The following is a 25,875-nucleotide window of genomic DNA, read 5'->3' as shown; positions in this document are numbered from 1 at the left end:
CCTTGGGCACGGAGGGAGGGAGGTGTGTGGGGAGGGGAGAGGCGGGGGCGGATGTCTCGGGGCGGGTGCGAGGCGGTGTGGGACCCCTTGCGAGGGGAGGGGCAGGGTTGGGACCTCGGGGAGAGAAGGAGGCTCTCCGGGTGGGAATGCGCGGCCCAGCTCTGCCCTCTGGTTCTGGCGGTGGGCTTCGCAAAGAAGGCGGCATTTCGGGGCTCCCCGTTACGCCCACTGCCCCATTTTCTTCGCGGTACCCTTCTCCCTAGGCGCCTTGCGCGATACCGGCGGGTGGCAGGGTCTGCGCACTCACACACACACTCACACTTTTTTCCTCACGATGACCTTGAACGTATTCCGCAGCGTTTGTGGAGATGAATCGCACAACGTGGAAACTGCGCAGTGCCTTGGGTTCGGTTCGACCCACCTCTCTACTGGGTATGCAACCCCCCACTTTATCAGACTGGATAATAGTGACGGGCCTCCGCAGTAATTCCCACGGAATAGTCATTCCAAACCTGTTTACGCAGTTTTATATTTATTTGTTTTGTTTGCTTTGTGGGTTGGAATTTTGGGTTTTGGAGAGGGTTTTTCCTGCACATTGAAGTGGTAAATGTGGATTGTTTGGCTATTTCAGCTGTACTTCAAAAGGCAACAAAAGACATATTTAAGTGTTTTATGCTGTGTAACGTGACTTCTGCGGAAGACGATGTACCTACCAGAATGCGAATACCTTTATAACTTTATTTTGTTGGAATTTTCTGGAAGCACCTCTTCGCTTGGAAAGGATTGGTAGAGAAAAACAGTAATTGCTTTCTACGTAGCCTTTGTTAGAAAGTGAAAAACCCTACTTGCGGGGCGGGGGGAGTATATACTGAGTTTGTGAACACTCTTAGAGGTTGTGAACTTTCAGAGGTGAAATTTCACATGGATTTCAAGTGATGGGGCTTTTCCCAACTCCCCTCCCCCATGCTTAGTTAATGGGCAAACACCAAAAAATTGTAGCTAATTTAGAGAATGTTTATTATCAGACTTTATTATATGTAAAGGTTGCACAGTATGTGTGTCAAAATTATCAGTAGTAATCAGTTTCTGGTGAGAAGTAAAATTTATTTTTAATCTTTTGAGTAGTGAAATGGTTACTGTTAAAATGCTGTGAAATGGATAAGTAAAAAGGGCCTTCAGTCATTTTTTTATGTTTAACTTACTATTTTTTTTTTTTTAGACTTGATGGTCACGGGAGTTTAGTACTGTTCCTGATGGTACCTTTAATTACCAATTCAGAATACAGTAACAATATTTACTTAGTTTTGGAATATCCAGAAGCAGTGTTGCTTGAGGTGGTGGTCTTTGTGACACTACACATGGTTCTCAATTTAGGATTTTCGACTTTATGATGATGTGAAAGCATTATGCATTCAGTAGAAACCAGACTTCAAATTTTGGATTTTGATCTTTTTCTAGGCTAGTGATATGGAGTACAGTACTCTGGTGAAGCTGGGCAGTGAGCCACAGCTCCCAGTCAGGCTCCTGATCACAATCAATATTCTACAGTGTACTGTGTTTCCATTGTTTTTTGGATATTGTGTTTTTGGGTCTCATGTCTACAAAACACTCATCTGTGTGTCCTGTTTCTGGTGTGAAGAGGAAGGTTATTACTCGTGAGGTAATAACTCAAGATAATTGCCTAACTGTAGGATAGTGTAGTGTAAGTGTTATGAGCACGTTTAAGTTAGGCTTGGCAAAGCTATGATGTCTAGTAGGTTAAGTGTATTAAGTGCGTTTTCGATTTACAATATTTTTAACTTATGATGGTTTATTGGGATTTAACACCATTGTAAGTCCAGGAACATCTGTAATTTTAAGAGATGCTACAGGAAAAATACAGGGTTCTTTGGACACCTAAGTTCGGGAAACAGTGCTGTGTCCTTTCCTATATAACAATTTATATTATCGCATTAAGGGCTGTGAGAAATAGTGCCGTAGTGTTTTCCATACTTGGCCCCAGATCCCTTTTTGTTTTTTTGGTGTAATATCTATTAACACCCATGGAATGTAATGTCATGGGTGTTCTTACAGTGTATCTTAGATAATGGTACCTTTCCTTTAATTGTGAACTGTGAGATTGCTGTGGTTTGTATGTGCCTATGCACCTTATGGGAAGTAGTACCTCAAATTTGGCTGTTGTTGTATTGATGAGCTATCATGACAGTTATTAATTTGAAGTCTTAACTGGAAGAAATTAGCGTTTTCACTTCCCCACGACTTACCTGATTGCACAGTTAGAACTTCACTGGCTGCATTCCTTAATTGTTAGCATTTTTTCTCCTGGTATGTTAGAAATACATGAAAAGGATACTATTGTTTCTAAAGAGTTACTCATGTGGATTATTTAGATATTAAAAATAATACTGTTGGGTATTTCTTTTGACTTAGCTGTTAGCAGTATCTTGATTTGCTGAGAAAGCAGTTAATATATCCACGTAAATACTTTTTATGTTTATTAGACACTTAAGTGTTTTCTTTCTCTTTTTCTTGAATAAAAAGAAATTGAGAGAGGGGAATTAATTATTTTGTCCAAATATTTTGTTCAGTTTGGAAGATGTTATGGTATTGTGAAAAGGAGATGAGCTCTGGAGTTGGACTTGGAGATAGTATGGCCTTTCAGCTCAGAAGAGGTGGGTTGAAATGCAGGCCCACTGATCCAAAGCCACATAGCTGATTCATCACATAGCCCGTTTAAACTTTCCATTTGTCAGCTGTAAACTGGGATGAAACCTATCGTATAAGGCTGTTATGAAAATTAAATTAAATGGACTGTAGGGATCCCAGTACAGTTCCTGAAAGAGCAGGTGGTGCCAAACATGTTGATTTCCTTCTCCTTTCTGCTTTTGATCTTTGCTGTAATGATTAACATTTTTCATGTTGAAGGAAACAGGTTGCTTAGTTTTGCCCCAGTATTTAATTTTAAATTTATATAATCTTTATTGGGTTCTTACTTTATGGTCCTAAAATTGCTGTAAGTCCTTTCTGGAACAAGTCGTGTATGAGCATAATACATAAAGATGTGCCCTTAGAGTCCTTACAGTCTGGTAAGGAAGACACGAATATATATGATGAGGAAATTCTATGTTGAGGGTATCTGGGAAGAAAAGGCGAAGCTCCTTGCAGAATATATATAGAGTAGGAGAGGTTGGAAGTCTAGATGGAGGGACAGCAGGAGCAGAGGCATGAAGAGAGTGTTTGAGACCATCCTGGATTTGAATCTCACCCAAGAGATTGCCCTTCTTGTCTTTTACTTCTGTGTATGTTTATTTGTAGAATGAGATGAGGACACTTACCTTAACAGGTCTATGTTTCAGTACAGTGGCTCCTGGGTGTAGTAAGTGTCCTGTGAGTATTGATCATGAGGACGTTCACCATGGCTGATACCACCTGTAGTTTTGGCATGGCCAGTTTAGTTTGTATAGGGATGAATTTGGTGTAGATTTTAAATCTGCATATCACATTAAGGGAATTGGTGTTCATCTTGTAGACGGGGAAGCCATTGACTGGTGGTAAACAGCAGAGGTGGTTTGAAGGAATCTGCCAGTGTAGGATCTCTATAGTCTCCAGAGTCGATTGGCGGGTGGAGAAGGAGAAGGAAGTCATTTGAGACAGGAGGAATCAGTCTGAAGTCACTAAAATGTTAAATGTGTTGACTTGTAGGGATAGTGGTGGAGGGAGGAAGGATCCATTCAACATGGGTATTATTTTATCCAAATGTTGAGAGAGCAAATGGAAAGACTGGTAATGCAGTTTCATACAATTTTAGACGTTTTCAGATTGTAGTAATGTCTTTAAAAGGCAAAACAACTTTTAAAAGTTAACGATTGTTCAGTTTGCTTATAGTTATATCCTTATAACAGATTTAACTTTTTTATCTGTCTGCAGATGATCTATATATAAATGATCTATACATTGTATACATATGTATACAAACTATATATCTGTCAGTGTATTAACTTATATATCTGAATTAATATTCCTAGCTTGAGTTTTGGTTCCTGACACAAGTGTTAAGAATGTCCTTTTTATTGGGTAAGGGGTTGGTGTGTTGTTTTTTTCCTATTTTGTTTTCTCTCTTGAACCTCACTGTGGCTCACGGATTTTTGTGTATTCAGTGTGTTTTAATCAAGTAGTCATCATTTTTTTTCTTTACCTTGTCTTTACTTGGGTGTGGTGTTGACCTTTCAAGCTAGTTCTGTTCCCCATTAATCCTTGAACTGTTTTTTTGCTCCTGACACAAGATGTCTGAGACACATTTTGTGTGTTTCCTGCCCAGTACCTATAAGCTGATTCTTTTAGCCCCTTTTGTCTGGGAGTGGAATTTAGGTACCAAAATCTGATGCTCTGTGTCTTGATTGCTATTGTGATGCCCCTGCTTTTACTGGACAGACTTGGGAAATATATAAATTTTGATTTTTGAGTTATTTCTAATTCATACCATTGAAAATTTGCATTCTTAGCAACATTAATCACTTTCTTTTATCCTACAATATAAATATAGTAGTTTGAAAACACTAATAGTAAAGAACAGATTTATATTTCATTAGTTTGTTTTGTTCTTAAAATGTTGACATTCTGAATTATAAAGTCATTTGAAAATGTTTTTCCTCTGATTATGTTACCAATTTGACTATTAATTTGGTTTATTTGCATGAAATTTTTAACTTGTAAGGATTGCTTTAATTTAAAGTATTTTTTCACTATGTAAAACATTTATGTCGTTCAGAAAGTTAAAGCTGATTTACAAAGGTGTGTTTACAGCCCCCCTTCCATTCTTATACCTGTTCCCTTACTGCCCCATTTTTATTAGGTTCCGGTTTTATCTTCTAGTGTTTCATTTTTGCAAATGCAAGCTCAAACATGTATTTTTATTTCTCTTTCTTAAAATGTAGAACTCCATATACATTGTTTTGTTTCTTTTTTACTTCCTGTATTCTAGAGATCACTTCATGTAAGCTCTTTTTCAATCTTTTGTGCTTGCAGTTCATCTCCTAATGGTGAATGCTTGGGTTGTCTATATTCTGTTCTTATATATTTTGCTGCAGTGAATAATCTTGTGGATATGTTGTTTTGTTTTTGTGCAGAAATAGCTTTAAGATAGTGAGATTTTGGAATAAAATGGGTAAATATGATTATAATTGTTAGTGTCAAAAATTACCATTTTCATTTTTAAGTTTGAAGTTCACAGGGCAGGCATTTGAGAAAGGATGTTGGATGTGCATTGGGGAAGAACATCAACCGGCTGGAGGCCACAGCAGGATGGATTGAAAACTGTGTCAGTTCTGGTGTCTGCGACCTTGGTCATGTGGGTGACCTGCAAGAGCTGGGCCTTTGTTTTGGAGCTAATCACACACACTTGGCCCAGGAGGCAGAGGAGCTTAGGGAGCCTGCGAGGAGGTACGGTTGTTGCTGTAGCTGGTGCAGGCCCAACCATGCCTCGCATCAGTGAGGTACATGGGAAGATCAATAGGTGCAGGTTACAGAGATGCCCCTTTGCTTGTGCCTCCGCCTGCTGCACAAGAATCTCGTGTGGCCCGCCCAAACCAGAAACAAATGGGAAAGGAAATTCTGTGGTTCAGCCTAGCCAAGTTAAAACATTACAAAGAGAAATTATGAGCTCAGGGTTTTAAATTTCCAACTCAAGTTCTACATAAGGGAGTTTTTGTATCTCCCCTAAAAATACAAATTGAATTCCCAATTCATAAGTGAGAGCATTGATTGGTAAGGAATGAGATCCTGAAAATTGGATTAGGGACATATGGTCAGATTCTGATTGAGATGAAAACCTTGAATCCTTAAATTCTGATGGGCTTTTTACCTTTGCCAATAGAAGCAGCCTTTCCATTTTGTGCCTGAGGTACTTAATTTCCATTTGCCTGAAAAATCTGTACTTGGCTTCTCCTAGGATAGTCCCTACAGACCCCAAAGGGTGAGATGCAAAATGTGATGCATTGGGAGGTGCATTACCCTCCAAAAGGTTGTGTGGTTTGTCATTATATATCTAGGGAATGGGTCTTAAGGGTGTGGGATAATGGCAGAAGGAACATAAAGTTGGATTAGGCTGAATTTATTGATAAGGGCCCATAAGCAAAGATTCTAAATTCAATATTGTAGCTTGAGGGGTTAGAAAGGTCTCTGGTTGATTGCTTGAAACAACCCAAAAGGTAGCCTGTGTTAAATGAACACCAAGGATAGAACTGCCTTTGTGTATCATAGAGGAGGCATTCAAAAACTTATTATGGAGACTGTATTTGTCATGGAGGACCTGCTCACCTACCCTGAGAGAATTCAGAGCTCATGCCTAAACCCACAGCCATAAGACGTTGGTGAAGAGTCCAATAATCTTGAGAGTGCTGGTGACTATTCTTTGTAGGTCAAAAATCACAGTGGGACTTGCTGGTACCGAACTGGTGTTCATAAATGCAGTGGGGATACTTGGATTCTATGGTGGCAGGTCTGTCGAATGGTCTTTTTAATTTAGAATTAATCTCTGGTTTACAACTATTGGTAATTTTTTGGTTTAATCCGGTATTGTTTGATCCTATAAAGTTTTCCCTTTAATCCACTCAGTAAAAGATAAAAGCAGTCACATGTACTTTTCATTTTTAATTACTTTTACAGTTTTTGAAATATTAGTCCATAAAGTACAGTTCATCTAAAATACATGGTCATTAAATAATTCATGTTATTGGTGGGACTATAACTTGGTAGAACATTTTTGGAAGGTGATTTCACTAAATTTAAAATGCACATACCTTGGCCTAGTTCACTGCTAGGAATTGTAAAGATGCATTTGCACAGGTATACAAATCTCTATGTGTAAGTATTGGGGTTAACAGGATAAAATAATTGATTTTTATAAGCATTAAATACATGGTACTGCATGAAAACATAAATTTAATAAAGGAAGCAAGTCATAGAACTACATTTTCCTATGTATGTGTATATTATGCTTTAAGTATTTGCACAATAGTATATTTTTAAATTCACAGAAGTCTTGCCAGTGGTTACCTGTGGGGGATGAGACTGGTGGAGGAAGGGGGCTCTGTGTAAGAAAGTAACAATTTAGCTCCAAATAGCTTCTTAATCTGAGTTAATAGCAAATTCACATTTGGTTTGAGGACTGTTGACTTCTCAGTCTTGTATTTTAATTTTTTTTAAATTATGAAATATACTGAAAATACAGAAGTTGTTATAGATCAGTGGTTTGTGACACACCAACTGTGGAACTATCATTCATTTCATCATCATTTCATTCATGTGGTCACATATAGTTGTAGTTTGTCTATTCATGTATGATTTATTCATGTATTATTGACTATTCATTCTCTTGTTAAGTATTAGGTTGTTCCCAGTTGTTTTCTGACCATTAGTTCAGGTCACCCAAGAACAAGAAGATGGAAAGTTAGGATTTGATTGACATGTATTCTGGGATATAAGAATGAGGGAGCCATCAACCCCCTGCAGGTCTGATGTACTTGGAGGAGGAAGGGATGGCAAGAATGTTTGGTGGGAAATGTCTTATGATTACAGTGCAGTTTTGAGAAAGTTTAAGCAAGGCCAGCAAGTAGTGCTCCAGCCAAAGTTGAGTCAGAGGCATCCCTTTTCTTGCAGGAGTGGGCCTACTTTATCATCGTGCCTACTAGAAACAGCCTGTGTATGGGAAGCATGGGGCTGAGGGGAGGACAGTGATGGATTCAGTGGAGCAGTTGAGTCATTCATTTAAGATCCCCACGGTAGGTGGTCCGGGGGCTCACTTCATTTCCATGTTTACAGCTGGTGTGAGCCTCGTGTGAGTGGACTTGCTGTGAACGTTCAGGCATTTTTTTCAGCATGCTTTTCTGTTGAGTAGAGTTAGGAATTGAATTGGGTCACATATTATGCTTGTGTTTAGTACTCATAGAGAGTGCCAGACTTTTCCAAAGTAGACATACCAATTTTTATTCCTTCTACAGCAAATACATTCTTGTGGCTCCACATCCTCACCAATATTTATCATTGTTGGTCTTTTTAGTTTTAGTCATTCTACTTCTTGCCTCCTAAGTTAGGTATTGCCATGTGATTTGTCTTAGCCAGTGACTTACGAGCAGAGGAGACTTGTCACACAAACTTCTACGAACAATGGTGAGATTAAGCAACCAAGATTTCTGGGGTTGTTTGTAACCATAGCATATTTATTAACCTATCTTGACAGATAAACCTTTTTTTAATAGACTTTATTGTTACCAGCAGTTAGTTTTAGGTTCACAGCAAAATTGAGCAGAAAGTACGAGTTCCTCTGTACTCTTACCCACACATACAGAGCTTCCCCATTATCAATGTCCTGTGCTAGATTATATACATTTGTTACAAGCAGTGACACATCATTATCATCCAAAGCCCCTGGTTTACATTAGGGTTCACTTTTGGTGTATATTCAATGGGTACAATAAATAATTACAAATAAATAATGTACTCCAAATTATAGTATCATACAGAATAGTTTCACTGAACTAAAAGTCCTCTGTTCTCTGCATTTGGTTTTTACTGATTTCTAAATTCCATTGTAGTCAGAACGCTATATAATTAAAAGCTTATGAAATTTTTTGAAGCTTTATGGCCCAAGAGGTGATTGATTTTTGTAAATGTCTTGTGTGTGCTTGGAAAGAATGTGGTTCTGTATTTGTTGGTTGCAGTTTTTATATTTGTTCACCTTGGTTAACCATGTTAAATTGTACATCCTTAATCTTTTTCCCTTTCAGTCTGCTGGTTGTATTGGTTACCAAGAGAAATGTATTAATAGTGAGTAATATTCTGATTTTACATTTGTTTCACCTTAGTTCTAGTGATTTTTGCTTTATGTATTTTGAGGTTGTGTTATTAGGTACATATGTGTTTAGAATTGTATATCTTTGTCATCAATTCAATCTTTTAAAATCATATTTCTTAAGGCAAAAGTATTTTTAGACAGAGTTTTCTTAGCTTAATAGCAATGTAGCTAGACTATCTTCATTTGTAGGTATGTGCAATATATATATTTTTGTACCCTTTATTATCAGTCTTTCTGTGTGCTTATGTTTTGAATAATTCTATTTTCAACAATATATAGTTGGAATTTTTAAACTGTAGTCTGACAGTATTAAAATTGGAACATTTGGTCTGTTGACATTTAACAAAATAAGGGACATAAGTTGGATTAAATCTGTTACTTTAGTAAGTGATTTCTGTTTATCATACCTATTTTATGTGCCTTTTCCTCTCCTTTTTTGCCTTTCTTGTGTTTAATTTTTATTATTTTTTTCCCCTCCTAACTTGAAAGTTACTTAAAATATGCATCTTTGACTTATGAATATCTAATATTTGGTTATTTCCCTGTCTTCCTGGGCACTTAAACTTCATTTATCTCATTTTCACTTATATACTACTTTAGTGCTGTTATAATTCTGTGTATATTTTATCTTGATACAATATTAATTTGTGCAGCCAATAGCTTTTTTGATTTACCCACTTCATTGCTCTTCATTCCTTGCCATAATTCCAACCCTCCATCTTTGAACATTTTCCTTCTGCCTGAAGAACATTTCGTTTCCTACCTGTTGAGCGACTGCTAATAGTGAATTCTCTGAGTGTGTGTTAGTTTAAATATGTCTCAAATTGATCTTCCTTTTTGAAGGATTTTTTTGATGTTTATAGAATCCTAACTTGTCAGTTTTCTTTTAAGAAGTTGAGAGAAGTTATTGAATTACATCTTCAGCTTCCATTATTTCTGTAGGAAGTAAACTTTTAGTCAGTTTAATATTTGCTCCCATGAGTGGAATCTTTTTTACTTCAGGCTTTTATGATTTTTTTTTTTTTGTCTTTGGTTTTCAACAGTTTTACTATGATACGTCTAGGTATATCTTTATATTTTGTGTTTATAGGTCCAACCGAATCTGTGGTAATGTCTTTCATTCTTTTTGGGAAGTTGATAGACATTATTTTTTAACATATTTCTGCTGCTGTCTACTCCCACTCCCTCTTGAGAGTCTATTTAAATGTATGTTAGACCTTCCCAGTCTCTTACCCTCTCCATGCTTCATTCTGGATACTTTTCTTCTCATCTCTTTGTTTGCTCATTTTTAACTGGATTACTCTACTGTTAATCTCATCTCTTGAGTTTATTATGTATTTTTTACTTCTGGGGAATCAGATTCTTTAATAGTTTTCTACCAGAGTTTTATATTTTATGTCTTCTCTCTTTGACCATAATACTTAGAACTATTTTATTTTTCATTTAATAATTTTATTTATTTCTGTATCTTTTTTCCCCAGCTTTAAATTACGATTTCACAACTTTAAAACCAGGCAGTCCTATGGGTCTGCCTTTGTTTTTTTATTTATTGTTTTTGCTAGTTTTTATTTTGTTTTCCTCGTGGGTTAGATTGCATGTGTGCACATGCAGTAGGTTACATTTTTTAAATTATTTGAAATAATTGGGGTTTAGGATGATATCCCTAGAGAGGATTTGTGCTAGCTAGCTTCAGCCAGGCATCTGAGGGATTGGACAGTCTATGATCATCTCAATTCCGTTTTAGGATACAGATGAGTTGTAGCTGGGCCGCAGTTCTTAGCTTGGCTAGAATTCCTCCAGCCTCGTAAGAGCAATTTAGGATTCCACCTCATGTGACGTGGGTTCACCAGCCCTCTCCTTCCTTTGGAGGGTCTTGGGTTCTGGTCTTTGGCCTCTCACCTTGCAAAGCTGTGAATCTTTCAGTTGTCCCTTAACACTTGGAAGTTGCTCTCAGGGGTAAAAGTGGTTCCAACTGTAGGGTTTACTTCCCTAGATTATGCCTTTGTCAGCACTACTATTTTCAAGTTCTTTGATGCCTTCAAGCGTAGTTTTAGTGTAAGTGTCAGTGTCAAGTTTTTGTTGTTGGAAGTGTTCTTTGACACAACCACAGTGATGTCTTCCTGGCTTCTGATCTTACAAGGTGTATTACTAGGCTCCTTTTTTATTTCCTGCCTCTGACTTGGAATTAGCCATTCCAGTAAGAAACCCTGGTTCCTCATAGTTTCTGCTGGGAGTTTTCTTTTAGATTTCATTTGACTTTTTAGCTTTCAGGAGAGTGGTCTGAATTATAAGTTCATCTATTCCAGTTGTTCTTTACATTGATGCCTGCAAGTGGCATTTCAAGACTCATCAGGGATTCATAGTTGCTTGTTACTAGTGGGTTTAGGTGGGGATTGTGCCATGGATCTTTTGGAAGTCTGGTGAAACCGTGGATGCTTTCTCAGTGTTTGTAAATAAAATAAATAAAACGAGATCACAAAAGAAATCAATTATATTTAGGTAGCTGTAAAAATATGAAAATAATTTTAATGTAGTAACATGACTTTATTAATGTTAAGTGACAAGGCTATTGTTAGCATGCAGGTAAAAATATGTATTAAGATAATAAAATGACAGTGTTTGATGTTTATTGAAAATATATTGAGGTAGACTCTGATTTATCTCTTCACATATTGATCAATAAATAATTGATGATAGGGAATACTAGAGAGTATTGTAGATCTGTGTTATTGCAGTGCAGTCCTGACACACTAGCGACTCAGAGTGAGGTCAGACTTCACAGGCTGAGGCACTGTCTGCCAACACAACTGCCCTCACTGCAGACACCAGCTACAAGCTTGGGGGTTCCCAAGCAACTCACATTTCTGACAAACTGGCTACAAATTTGGGGTTCCTATAACCCTCAGGTTCAACAATTTATTAGAACTCACAGAACTCCAGAAAGTGCTATACTTATGAATTGCAGTTTTATTATAGCAGAAAAGGATCCAAATCAGGACCAGCCAAAAGAAGAAACATGTAGGGCAAGGTCTGGGAGGGCCAGAGAGCAGCTTCTAGTTCTCTCCCGGGAGTTGGGACCGTCTCCTCCCACATGTAGATGTGTAACTGTGTGTGGAATCGGAGCGTTGTTGACCAGGGATGCTCAACTCCAGCTCGAATATCCAGAGTTTTTTTTTTGAGGTTACATTATGTAAGCATGATTCATTGGCCATGAAGTTGAACTCAATCTCTAGTTTCCCTCCCTGGAGTTCAAAGCCCTAATCCTGTATCCTGTGGTTAGTCTTTCTGGTGTGGCCAGCCTCCATCCAGAGTCATCTTGTTAGCATAAACTAGGGATCCCCATCATGATTCAGAAGGACACCTGTTACTGATGAAATCCCAAGGATTTAAGGGTGCTTCCCAGGAGTTGGAACAAGGGCCAGCCAAACTTTTTGTTTTACAATAGTCATTAGTTCTGTTTTCAGTTTATTTACTAATGATTTGATGGCTGGTCCACTCTGGCAATGTCTGCTCTGTTATGGGCCTGGTAACTCAGAAGTAGTTGATGAGCTTAAAAGCTATTTTGAGAACTGCAAAAAAAAAAAAAAAAATGCATTGGGATGTAAAAGATCTGTGATTTCTATTGTTGAGAAAGTAAGAGGTACTAGTAATAATATTGTGGTTTGTTGTGTTGACAAAAGAATGTCCAAACCTATAGAAAACATTTTTAAGTGTTTAGTCAAGCCAAGTCTGAGGACATGCCGGGAAGCGAGATCTTACTGGTTGAGAAAATACTTAATAGAATGGCAGTTTTGCAGCTCATTTCATACATCAAAATCAAAGGAGAGGACATAAGGAAGGTTACATGAAATCCAATGGCGGTAGATTAAAAAGGCAGGAGAAAGAAAGGCGGGGAGGTCTCTAGGATTGGATAAAACAAAATGGAGACACCTATACTTTTATATTGGTGGGTGCAGGATAGTTAACATTTAACTTTTATAGTAAATAGAGATGGCATGTGAGCAACAAGATAACAAGGATTCTCAGGTGGTCTCAAGTCTTAGGTGGTCTCATGAGTTGGTGCTGAAGGTTGTGCTGAGGGGTCTGGAAAAGAAAATTACTCTGCTATTTTATTTTATTTTTATTTATTATTTTCTTTCTCTGCCATTTTAAAGGTATTTTATCCTAGATGCATAGGAAACAACAAACAGGCTTGCCTAAGGTAAAGATTGACCATTTACTAAGGAAGCTGTAGGCCTGGGGCGTGACTAAATGACCTGCTCAGGTAGGAACTTACGATCAGAATATCCTATGTGTGGGTACTTTCTGTCACTGAGTTTATCTGGCCTGCCAGGTAGTCCCCTGAGTTTGTTAGGTTTTTTATATAGCTCCCTTTTCGTTCACAGTTGCATGTATTTACGATGGAAAGAAGTGCTGTATTTCTGATGAGGTTTAGGAAAATGAAGGTAGAATTTTTCCCCCATCCAAATTCATAGTACCTATGAATTTTGCTCATGTTTAAGAGCTCCTGTATTACACTTGATGTTTAGATGTTTAGTGATTTAGGCTGTTTAATAATTTTTATGTTTATATGAGAGAGTTGTGCTCTGAAAGCCTTCATATATTCACTTGGTAGGTATTAAAGCTAAACACTGGGTAATTAAAAATGTTTTATTTAGATTGAGTCCTTTATTTTAATCTTGAGGTTTTAGCCAAAGGGACAGCCTACACTGGAGGCCTCTAGGATGTTGTCTTCAGGTGCCATCCATTGAAGCATTTGTGCTCGGACTTTCTAGTAAATTCTTTTAGATACTTTGGAAGATTGAGTTGTATTCCAGTGCTTTTTCTTTACAGATTTACAAATCTAAAACCACTGAAATAAGCATTTGAACATCTGCATGTTCACCACCTAGATCAGGAATTACAAATATTTTGCCATCTTTTCTTGAGCTGTTTTTAAAAATCATAACTTTGAAGATAGGTTGCAGACTTTTGAGCACTTACTGTAAACCCATGTTGTTGCCACTAGTTTTAAAGGTGGCTAAATGTGGCTACTCTCCTCCTGCTGTTTTCCCAAAAACTTTTGAAGCGAAATTTTCTATACATAGAAAAGTTGAAACTATAGCTGTTGCACCCATATACCTACCATTGACATTCATTTGCTAACATTTTGCTGTACTAACATTTTTTGTTAAGCTCTTTGAAAGATGCAGTAATTTGCGTTAAAATACGGATATTTTTCTTTTAACTAATGTCACAATTAATACAGTTATTTCTTATTTAATATTTAGGTACTATTCAGATTTTATCTAAATGTCCTTTTTCACATAGCTATTTGCGATAAGACATTCCTCTCACCATGTTGAACCCTCTGTGATGACAACTTTAATACAACTTCTTGGCAGCCCAGCTTCAACTTACATTTGCTCTGTTTAACCATTAGTGTTCTTGTGTACTTTTCCATTGGTGATCCAGGTGTCAAGACCTCTGGGATTTTAGCATTTTTGCCTTAATGGTTTTAGAAAGTTGTTTTCTTTCTATAAATAGACTATTAGGCGATAGTCCCTGGCAGCAAATATTTTGATATGTAATTTCTATTTTGTTTACTGCTACTTTTATATCTGAAATGTCGAAACACCATTTCTTAACCTTTTCGGGGGTAGAATGAAGTGGCATTGATTTTGTGGTACTCTCTTTATGGGAGCAATCTGTGTGTTTATTTTTAAAACTGGAAATTTATCTCAGCAATGCTACTTTCAGTCTTTGTGACTGTACATGAGCTATTTTAACTTCTGTGCAGCGGTTTTTAAATTTCCAAAATAGAACAGTTAGAGTATGTGTCCCCTGGTGGTTGTGAGGAGCCTGTGAGTTGATGCATGTATCACAGTGTGTGATATGCAGTGTGTGCTTTGGGACATTTGTGTGAAATAGTTTGTGAGACTCTGTGATCCTCTTTCAGATCATTACAGAAAGAGCATTGAGTTTTGAAACTAAATTCATGACTGTTGGGGAAATTTGGGGGGTGGGGGCGAGAAACCAAAGAAAGACGCTGACAATTCCAGCATTTCATCAAGAATTTATTAAGGGAACTTACATAGGAGGCGTGTCTTGGGACCCAGACAAGACAGCATGGATATCCTTGCTGCATGGCAGTTGCTAAAGAATTATGTAGGACAGGACAGGATGGGTAGGGGCACTGGTGTATAACCCACCCAAGATAAGGGGAAAATGCCTTACGAGCTTGCCCAATGCAGGGCAGTGGCCTGTTCCAGGAACCAGCATACCATGTATCATAGTTGAGGGATTTACCAGACAGTCTCTGAGGGGATTTACAAGAAATGATCTCTGTTCTGCCCTGGATCTAGCTTGAGGGTCCAGCAGCAGTCATGTCATGGAACAGTCTCTCTTCCACAGTGATGTATTTTAAAGATGATTTAGCAAAATTGCAAGGCTGGATAGTTAGCTATATTTAATAAAGAAGGACTTAGCAAAGGGAAATTAGGATCCCCCCCTCTTTATTATGAAGAATTTCAAGTTATAATAAAAGAAAAACAGTATGCTCTTCATCTAGATTCAAAAATTAATATTTTGCGATTTTCACTTTATTCTTTGTGTATCATTTTCTTTCTAGGAACCATTTGAAATTCACTGCAGACGTTATGACAGTCTACCTCTAGAAATTTCAGCATACATTTCCTAAGACTAAGTATGTTCTCATGCATAATCACAATGTAATTATTGTGCTTTTAAAGATTAATTATAACTCCATAATTTCATATACTGTTTAACCCCTATTTAAATTTCCCATTTGTCTTAAATATCATCTGTAGCCTTTTTTCTTCCAAACCACCCATTCAGAGTTTACTCATTGCGTTTTAATTGGTTGTCTCCATTTAGTTACTTTTAATCTAGAGCAGTTATGTCTACCTTTTTTCTAATGATACTTTTTGAAGAGTATTATGGCCCATTGATCTTGTAGAAAATTCTCACTTGCTCCAGTGTTACCTGTATTTCCTATAAATTGGAAAATAGGTTTAGAGAGCCTAGCAGATGTAGAAAGAGCATTTTGGACAAGAACATGTTGAAAGTGATGTGTACTTAGTGCCACATCACATCATGAAGCCTGTAAAGTGTGGTTGTTCACTATTGGTGCTGAATTGTTAGGTCCCTCTTTCATAAGGCAGCATTTATAATTAGGTAATCTGTGGGTGGTCTTGTGGTGCTGTGCAGTATTGTTCTCCATCAGCCTAATGGTTTTGGCAACTATTGAGTCTCTTTGAATCCAAGATTCTCTTTTTTTTATGGCCTTGAAATTAAGCTTATTGACAACATTTTCTGTAACATCTGAAAAAAGTTTTATAATTTCTATTCTCCTAGAAATGAGATTTTGCTATCAGCTTTTAAGTTAAATTTTTTTTTTTTTACCCTTCAGTTTGTCTTATTACTAAATTAACCACTTTAGTAGAACAACTTAAGGTAAAAATTGTATGTTTTTTAAAAAAATGAACAATTAAGTTTTATTCTTTCTAGTCAAAAGAGAGTAAGATTTGTTTTTAGGAAAGCTCCAATTCATCTCAATTTTCAAACATTATATAGCAACCATGGAAGCAAAACAAAGCCAAGGTTTCATTAGTTAGCACTCTTCAGTGTTTTCCTTTCATTCAGTCTCTGTACATTTTTTTCTCATCTTTTAGGAGTTGAGATAAGATTAGGCAGTTGGAAGTCTATAGCCATACTGCCCTGAACAAGCCCGATCCCGTCTGATCTTAGAAGCTAAGCAGGGTTGGACCTGGTTAGTACTTGGATGGGAGACCACCTAGGAAGACCAGATGCTAGGCGTAAAAAATTTTTTTTAAAAAAAAGGAATTGTAAGCTGACAAGGTCCTTGCAATCTGTGAGGTCAACCAAAGGTTGCCTCGCCTAAAAAATAAAAAAAATAAAAAAATTAAAAAATTAGGCAGTTGTAATATTAATTGCAATTTGGAAATGAGGAAGCACTTTCATTTGAAATTTTGCATTCTTACGTTGTTCAAAAAAGCCCCTTGTGTCCTTCCCCCACTACAACTCTTCCTTCAACTTATATCTTACACTTTATAAAAGTTCAACGTGAAAATTTTAATAAAGTGGTAAGCAATAGAAAGTATTACCAAAATAAGCTTAAATCTCCTAATGAGAAGGATGCACACACACCCTTTAAAACATTGGTAGGCTAAGTTTTTCTCGTAATGGAACCAATGCAATTTATTAAGGTAGGCTACATTGAAATCTGTATAGGTTAAAATAGTCCTCAATCTGTGAAGGAGCCTAGTGAAGGGAAGCAGAGAAAAGGAGCAGAGTCATGGGATATTTTTAAAGTTGGGATATACTACATTATTTATTGTATGTCAGTGGTGAATTTGGTGGTGGGAAGGTGAGTACTCTTTTTTTTGCCTCTATTTTCCTAGCAGATAACAAATGTATTTGCTAAAATTGGGGTAGTGTTTTTGAATGCTTATTTGAGACATGAGATTATAAATTTGCAGCTTAAGTTGTGGGCATAGGAGGCAGGGAGTTGGGTTAGCGTTTTGTCACAAAAGTGACAGGAAGAGAAGGGAGAAAATGGAAAAAAGCAAGGGAGTCACTGTAGTGGTTGTCCAGGGAAAACAATGGGACAATGACAGATTGATCATGATGGAGGTAATGGTTACATCAAAGAATTGTTGGAGTGAGGGCTTTATTGTTGGTGGAACTGTCAGAGGTGGTTTTGAGTGTGAGATGCTTGTAACAAAAATTCCAGAGATATTGCAGTCATTGGTGATGAAAGGTTGAGGTTGTGACCGTAGAGATAGTTGACTGGAGGGGGTTGATAATTTGAAGTGAGGATGTCGAAGAACTGAGGAAGCAGGTCGTTTGAAAGTATCTCATGTTGCCAAGAATGCGATGATTGTGGTAAAAAAAAAAAAAGAGGTACAGCAGGCACCAAAGTCCTCTAAGTGTGTGCAGATGACAAGAGGATTAACAGAAAGATGATTGCAGCAAAAAAGGGCAGCTGCTGTTTCTAGTGCTGTCGCACATGCCTCCATGTGGGGGGCGTTTGGGTAGGAGAGATTGTGTAAGTATAGACAGTGGGGATTACACACAGCAGCATTGCAGAGAGCTGCTAGGCGGTGGGGACACTAGACTTTGCTAAAGGCAGACTGCCTTCCAGCAGGCAATGGAGAGGTTTGGGCATACAGGGAGGAGAGGTTAGGTAAGGATAGATTAGTGTAGGGGAGAGTTGAATGAGGGAAGCTGAGATGACTGGTGTTGAACAAGGTACAAGAATGTGAATCTTGCTTGGCTGTTGGTTGGACTCTTAGGGAAAGATGGGTGACCAGCCAGTTGTCCTGACAACATTGCCCTAGACTGTCTCCTTAGATCTTTGGGGCCATGAGGCAGGCTGGTGCAGCTCTTAGGAAGAACACTTGGGACCTTGCATGGGGAAGAGTTATCTTCAGAAAAGATGCTGCTTATATGTTTCTGTCAGTATTATTACCACTTGAGACAGTATCTATTTTCCTTATTTATCTGTGTACACTCTCTCTCCTACCCATGCTCCAAACAGTAGGCACTCGGTGAATAGTCATTGAATGAATTAGGCAATACATCCATTTTTAAATCTATCTTATTTGAATAATAAAAGTTTTATATGGTCAAGAATTTTTACCAGTTAAATTGATTCCACTCTCCCTCATTAATTATATTTTGAATTTATTTTAACTGTTTTGTTATATTTTAGTCTCTAGAAAATTGATTCATTATTGCCTTTAATTCTTAAACCTGTGAACACATGGTCATAAATTGTAGATAGGATAGGAAGATCAATACATAAGAATGTAGTCATGTGGTTAAGTGAAATTTCTTAGTGGATGTTGCTAGTGTTTTATGAGAATGTCTTCATGTAATGTTTTACTCTGCAGACCGAAACTGGAACCAAATTTGGCTTAAATGATAAACTGCTTCTATAAAATGTCTTAACTTTTGCTTGAGTTTGAAGTTTCTTTGAGGCATGTCCAAAGTTATTAGATCTTTTCCTCTGGTTTCTGGAAACTTGGGAGCAGGGGAACCGTAAAGTCTTGTTGGCTATAATTGTTTCTCTTGCCCAAGGTCGCTGGCCTACTGACCCTCTGCTGTTCTATGTTGAACTTGATTCCTGTGCTGTCCCCTCTCCAGCTTTTGTTCCACCCTTCCTCCCCTCGACCTCACATATCGCCACCCCTGTGCAATGGGGTCTTTGTGTCCCATTAAGGAGATGGGCCATATTAGTCTAAAACTTCTCTGACTCCCCAATGTCCACCCTTTTCTGACTTCTGGCAGTAAAATGGGTCGAGATACAGTGGGGGAAGCTGTACTCTATATTGTGTTCCAGTTGACCTTTGAGGAACTTTGGGGTCTTGCAAATGCCCCAGACTTACTCATTGAAAGGACTAGATCTAGCACCTCCTTTTTTCCCTGCCTCTGAGCCATCCTAGGCACCCAGGTCTGAGGAAAGAAAGTTAATTGCTTTTGGGCAGGGTGCATTTTGGTTAATGTTCTGTTTAAAATTTGATGTCACATTTGATGGCTTACTCGGATAATTTTGCTCTCATGATACTGTAGTAATGAACTATTGTTTCACTATTTTACAGAGTGCTTATGATTTCACGTATTTTTGCTGAACTTTTAAAAGAGGCACTTGGATGATGGATTAACAAGAACATTGAAATTCTGTGCACAGTTTCAAATTGGAGCATATTGAATTTTCACCCTAGTTCAGCAGCTCTGCTGCTCACTTAAATACAGATGAATGAAGACCCCATTCGGGAAGACACCTGGCCAGCGGTCCAGAGCTGATGCAGGTAGGCAGTGCAGTTCTCTGCGTACCTTAGTGCAATAAACTGAAAACAGTTGTAAAATTGAGGATACTTTCATGGAAATTCCTAGTGGTTTGCTCTTAAAGCTTTGTGATTTCCAGTATTTCATACACATACATACATGTGAAAATGCAGGTTTAGCTTTTTGAGGGTCTGGGGTCATATTAATTTTTTTTACTCTGGTCTCTCACCTTCTACCAAGTTATAGGTGCCCAGTAAATTTAGCAAGTGAATTGTAAATACCTAGCTAATAGGATTATAGTAAATAAAGCATTTATTTATTTTTTTTTGAAAGAAAAAGTGAAAGGTACCTAGATGGATATTAAATTTAGTAAGTTAGGATATTAATAGCAATTTTAAGGAAAAAAGATAAACTTGGATTTTTTTTTTGTATTGATTTGAAAGAATTTTATTGGAATGAAATGTATGGAAATGAATATTTAATAGAAATTATTTTCGTGGCACACAGCTAATATAACTAGAAGTTTAGACTTTATATGATTTTTATCTACCCCCAAAACAAAGATAAATCTTACAGGCTACACTGTAAAAAAGTAGGTAAGTGATATTTTCTTTAGGACTTAGGTTCTTCTCCATTTAAGAAGTACATTTCAGTGTTGAAAAAGTTTTGTCACATTTTAAGATTCTTTGATAAATGCAGAATTATTATTAATCTTATAGAAATGGTTGCTATGTGATTTAGAACCATTTCTTATATTTATTAACTATGGCATTTGGAATTCCTTTGTAGAAGAGCTACCGGAATTCAAATCTTACCCCATATCAAATCTTTACCCCATATTTTGATTTTAGTTCCTCTTTTTTAATAATATTGATGTAACTATTGAGTATTTGTTGATAAGATTAACTTGCAATAATGGTGACAGACTGAAGCGTAAGTCATCTGAGAGTTTGTTGTTCAAATCCCAGTTCTCATCAGCTCTAACTACTCTCATTGGCTGTATAAACAGTGCGTTTTGTATCTTCGCGAGCCTTGGTTTTTCTCATCTAAATGGGACTGATAAGATATGTACTTGTTGGATTATTATGAGGAATAAATGAGCTGTGTGTGTCAGGTGCATAGCTAGGTGCCTGGCACATTGTACTACTCATGATATTTTTTATTCCATGTTACTGGTTGAAAAATCGCTGTCGTTTTTGTTGATCACTGAAACCTCCCATGTTTCTGTCTCTTGAAATAGTAATTCATTTTCCAAAGTTCTTTTTATGCACACCACTCCAATTTCAACACTCCTGTTTTCTTTATTGATTTTGAAGTCATCCTCTTAGGAGGAGAGTCAGCTGATTAAAGTGTAGTATGGTATAAGTAACTGAATGAGCTAAATCAAGAGATATTACTATTTTTAAGAGAGAGAGAGATTATTAATTCTATCCAGTACTTTGATTTTGTATTTTCTTACTCTTTGTTATTTCTTAGAGCATGTGGCATAGGGCTAAAGACAAAGTAGGTACTCTTTAAATTCTAGTGGGCCTGTTGTTAGACCGTGAGGTCATAATCCTTTTTCATGGTTATGTGATAGATCCTATTTAGAAAGATCGACTCTTCATCAGTATTGTTTATAAAATTGTCTTAATTCTTCATCCTGTTGACATAGACAAAGGCTCTGTTGCTTTTAAATCCCTATGTCAGTAATGAATGTGCCTATTTCCAAAAAAAAAAAAAAAAAATCACCAAAAGGGGTATTTTTTTTCTTATGAAACAAGAAGCCCAGGTAGGCATTCCAAAGTTGGTATGGTGGCTCAGCTCTGCCGTTAGGCTAGTGCCATCTTAAAGGTTAAAGCTGGAGCTTCAACTGGTCCATCTCCTACGCATTTCTTTCTAGGTGGGCCTTGTGGGTGACTGAGCTTCTTACACAGAGGCTTCCAGAGGGAGTTTCCCAAGAGAACCAGGCACAGCTGTATGATCTCTTCTGTCAGAGCCTTAGAAGTCTTACAGGTTCACTTCTGCTATATTCTGCTCTTTGAGGCAGTCACAGTGCCCGCCCAGGTTTAAGGAAGGGAGAGTATGCCATGCTGAATGGAAGGAGTGTCAAAGAATTTAAAACTGCCACCTTGGTAATAGATTGGGTAGGCAGGTCCTAGTATCTGACACTGTTTGACATGTTGTGCGAGTGATTAATAAAAATTTAAAAATTGATTTTTACATCCTTTTGATGTGTCTAGTTCAACATATTAGGGATTTCTATTTTAAAAATGTGTTTATATAATTTGTTAGAATTTAATTGGTTACTAAAGTAATAGTTTGTATGTACTTAATGACATTGGTCAGCAAGTTCTATTATTATAGTATAACTTCTATTTTTTCCCTAGAGTTAGCTTCCATTTTTACTACTTTACCAAAGGCTTCAGTTTTTTTTTCTTCCTTTTATAAATACTTTAATCAGACTGATAGGTACGGGGAATGGTAATAATAGATAACCATGAACCTAACACTAAGATATAACAACTATTTAATTCAAATATTTTAAAGCCTTGATTTTATTTTTATCAAATTAATAAAAACTCACAGCTGAAAATGTCAAGTAGTGCCAAAGACTTATGGTAAAAGTCGTGGGCACTCCATTCATTGATTTTTTTGTTTGTTTTTTTTTTTAACCTTCAAAATTTATAAATAGTGTTAGTACATAGCTTTCTCTTTTGGACAATTTTTAGATATTATGTGTTGATATATGTTGAGGATTTTGGCTTTTTTTACATAACTTCTCCCTCTCTCCATTAGCTTCCTAATAAAGATTTTGGCTAAAATTATATTTATTGTTTCTATTATAATTACTATACAAATACTAAATACTTTTGAACCAAGTAATACAATATAATTGCTTTTTTTCGTGCACTTTATTTAGCGATTGCTTTATTTTTTTTATACTTACTTAAATTTCTTTGCAACTTGAAGTCTCTTAAATCCTCCAACAGCTTTATAAAACTCCTTTCAGTGTAATTTCCTGCACATCAAATGTGATAGAAAATCCATCTGTCTGATTTCTTAAGAGTTTTTCTAGTGCCTTCTGTCCTTTTCTGATCTGTGTGGATTGCTTTCTCCACCTGCTGCAACATCATCAACCTGGAATTCTTTTTCTTGCATATTGAATTCTCCTTGTTTCCTGAATGCTAGGCCTTTCCTTTTTTGGTATGGACTCTTGTACATCTTCAAAATCTTCAAGAGTAGGCAGTGAATGAGTTGATTGTTAAAGCTGCGAGTAGAACACATGCCAGTTCATTCATATTGTTTACTTTTCTGCATGTTGAAAATTGTCTCTAATAGTTTTTCAGAAATGCACATAAAAGGTGAGGTTTTTATTGAGACTTTGTGTTCACGTTGTCTTTATATTACTTTCATGCTCAGTCTTGGTGAGATAAAAGATTCTAGGTTGGAAATTACTTTTCATTTAGAATTTTCCAGGCTCCATTTATTGTCTTTCAGATCCCACTGTTGCTATTTGGGGAAGTTGGATGCCATTTTCATTTTTGAACGTTTGTCCAGTGGTTTTTCCCTCTTTAGAAACTTGGAATAGTGTTTTTAAGTGTTCTGAAACTTTATGACAGCATATGTTAGTGTAGTTCTTTTTCATTTATTGTTTTGGGCTTTTCAGTCCTTAGATTTATCATTTATATGAAATTCTTTGTTACTCCTTTGATTGTCTTTCATTTGCTCTCTTCTCTCTGGAATACATGCTACTTGGATTGTTATGCTTCTTAGGTCAATTGTTTTTTTTTAACTTCAATTCATTTCCATTTTTCTAGTCACTGAGGGAGTTTACTGACTTTATTTTCCAATCTTTTAAAAAAAATTTTAACAAACATTTTAAATTTCTAGGAACTTTTTTTGTTGTTTATTTCATGGATGCAAGTAGCCTATGCTTTTGAGGCTATAAGCTGTATTTTCAAAAACTCTTTCTTGAATTAGCTGGTCTTATGTGTGTCTTTTTTTCTCTTTGCTTTTAGTCTCTGTGTTTCATCTGGAGGTTTTCGTTAAATTTCTTGTGATCTGAGGTAGATCTCCTACCTAGCAAGGCACAGAAAATTTGATTGGAAGCTCTGTGTGTGAAAGTGGGCCTTGTTGTCTGGTGGACTTCATTTATATTATTGGGACCTCTAGGTGTCAGTATTTGGCTGTTTTTTCTAGAGATCAGATTTCAGATTTGGTGAGAATATGCATCATCTTTCAGATTTCTTGATTTCTCCCTTAAATTTATAAAGTCACACTCCTTTACCTTCTGTTAAAGTGGCATCCCCAGAGACCACTGCTGTTCATTTAAAGCTGGGCTTATTAAATTTGCTGAGTGTCACCTGGACAAGTTTTTCAGGGAAATTTCACAACAGGAAAAGGTGCTCATAAGGGAGGAATGAGTGAATTGATAGAGTTGGAGGCAGTTAGTGTGGTGTGGAGGGGCATTGGTGAGTATTTCTAATCCAGATGAGTTGTTGGAACAGACCTTTGTCTTTATCTTTGGAACATCTGAATACACACCAAGTTAAAAGTTGGTTATTTTGGAACATGTCTAAATGAGCTTCTGTTAGAACAGTTAAGACTATGTAGTTTTTCTTGCCCATCATGGTTTAGGTTAGCTTAAATAACTTTTGTGAGTCATAGAACAGTTTATTTTGTAAATACGCTCTATTTCTTTTTTCACTTCAGTCAACAAATAGATGTAGCTACCTAGTAAAGAATCTTGTTCTCTTTTCCACTGGAAAATCTGTGATGTTCAGATGAGTGATATAACCCACTTTTGATGACAGACTGACATCAGTGCCCAGTGAATATACACACATGTACCTACTCTTCTGTTACTTGCGTTTTCAACTTAATGGTGTGTGTTGGTGACCACTCCTTAGTAGTATACAGAGATCTTTCTCATGGCTCTTTACAGCTGCATAGGATGCCATTGTGTGGATATACCATATTAGTTCAGTAGTCAATTATTTGGACATTTGGATTTTTTTGACTTTTCTGCTATTAGAAATAATAGCTACAATTAGTTGGTTAGTCTGTATGTCTTGCCAGTGTGTCATTGGGATAGATTTCTAGCAGTAGAACTGAGTCATATTTTAAATGCCTGTGTAATTGTGTGACATACCACTAGATTCCCTTCCATGGGCTGTGTGCCATTTTTCATTTCTGCTAGCAAGTACTATGTGAGTGTTTGTTTTTTTCCATAGTCTTGCCAGAGTAGTATGTTGTCAGCTGCGTGGATTTTTGTCCAACTGATGGGTGAGAAATGGTGTGTCTGTAGTAGTTTTAAGTGTGAGGTTGAATGTCCTGTCTTACTTGTAAGGGCTTCTTTGGCCTTCCTTTTTCTGTCCTTATCTCACCCATTTTTTTCTTTACTTTCAGAAGCTCTTTTTAAAAATGTCAGGGTATTAACCTTTGTGGTATGAGTAATTTATCTCCCTACTGTGTGGCATCAGCTTCTTGGAGACAGTCCTCCTTGAGTTACTGGTTTCTTGATCCATCTGTATGAGTTTGCATCTGACTTCACAGAAATTTGTCGGACTTCTGTACTCCTGGGTTATATCTGGTTTCTTGGCTCCTGTGTGTTTATGAAGCTTTTCTCTCTTGTTTTCTGAAGAATATCCTTCAGTAACTTTTAGAGAAGATTTTGTGGTATGTAAATTCTATGCCCATAAGTCAGTGGAAATGTCAGCTGGTAATTTAGCTGGATATAGGCTTCAGAATAATTTTAACTCAACTTTGAAGGCATTGCTTATCTCGTCTAGCCCAGTGTTGATGGTGGAAGAATAAATCTTGAACCTCTTCATTTTTCTAAAGGATTTTTAAAAATACGTTTTATTATTTATTTACTTAATTATTTTGAGGTGAGGCAACCATTGGTTGACCTCACAGATTGTAAGGACCTTGTCAGTTTACAATCTCTTATTTATTTATTTAAAAAAATTTTTTTTACGCCCACAACACCTGGTCTTCTTAGGTGGTCTCCCATCCAAGTACTAACCAGGCCCAACCCTGCTTAGCTTCCGAGATCAGATGGGATCTGGCTTGTTCAGGGTAGCATGGCCGTAGACACATTTTATTTTTTTCAGAGCAGTTTTAAGTTCAGAGCAATTGAGTAGAGGGTATAACAATTTCTCATACACCCCCTTCCTCTCCTTACCCTCCCCACTAGCAGAGTTCCATATCAGATTGTACATTTGTTA

The 25,875-nt window shown here is 36.9% G+C and overlaps 1 protein-coding gene, 1 non-coding gene and 1 pseudogene across 4 annotated transcripts in view; 2 read left to right on the top strand and 1 right to left on the bottom strand.

The window, feature by feature from the left end:
• Positions 1-117: 117 nt before the first annotated feature.
• SPIN1 (spindlin 1) overlaps positions 118-25,875 on the top strand; it is a 59,123-nt gene continuing 33,365 nt past the window's right edge. Inside the window, exons 1-3 of one of the 3 annotated variants that reach the window (XM_011372375.2) lie at positions 123-432; positions 15,462-15,536; positions 19,477-19,686. In XM_011372375.2, coding sequence (XP_011370677.1) covers positions 19,635-19,686 — 52 coding nt within the window. In that variant the 5' untranslated portion in view covers positions 123-432; positions 15,462-15,536; positions 19,477-19,634. Of the gene's footprint in view, positions 433-15,461; positions 15,537-19,476; positions 19,687-25,875 lie in introns of all 3 variants that reach the window. The other 2 variants (XM_011372376.2, XM_011372374.2) reach the window with 2 other exon arrangements.
• Positions 16,553-16,669, top strand: LOC111746928 (annotated as a pseudogene).
• On the bottom strand, positions 25,625-25,743 carry LOC111746932. The gene has a single exon (XR_002783329.1). It is a non-coding gene; the product is annotated as a 5S ribosomal RNA (ribosomal RNA).

This window comes from Pteropus vampyrus, unplaced genomic scaffold, assembly GCF_000151845.1.
Source record: "Pteropus vampyrus isolate Shadow unplaced genomic scaffold, Pvam_2.0 Scaffold205, whole genome shotgun sequence".
Taxonomy (NCBI): Eukaryota; Metazoa; Chordata; class Mammalia; order Chiroptera; family Pteropodidae; genus Pteropus; species Pteropus vampyrus.
Note: the sequence above shows the minus strand (reverse complement) of the source record. Positions and strands in the feature narration are given on the sequence as shown.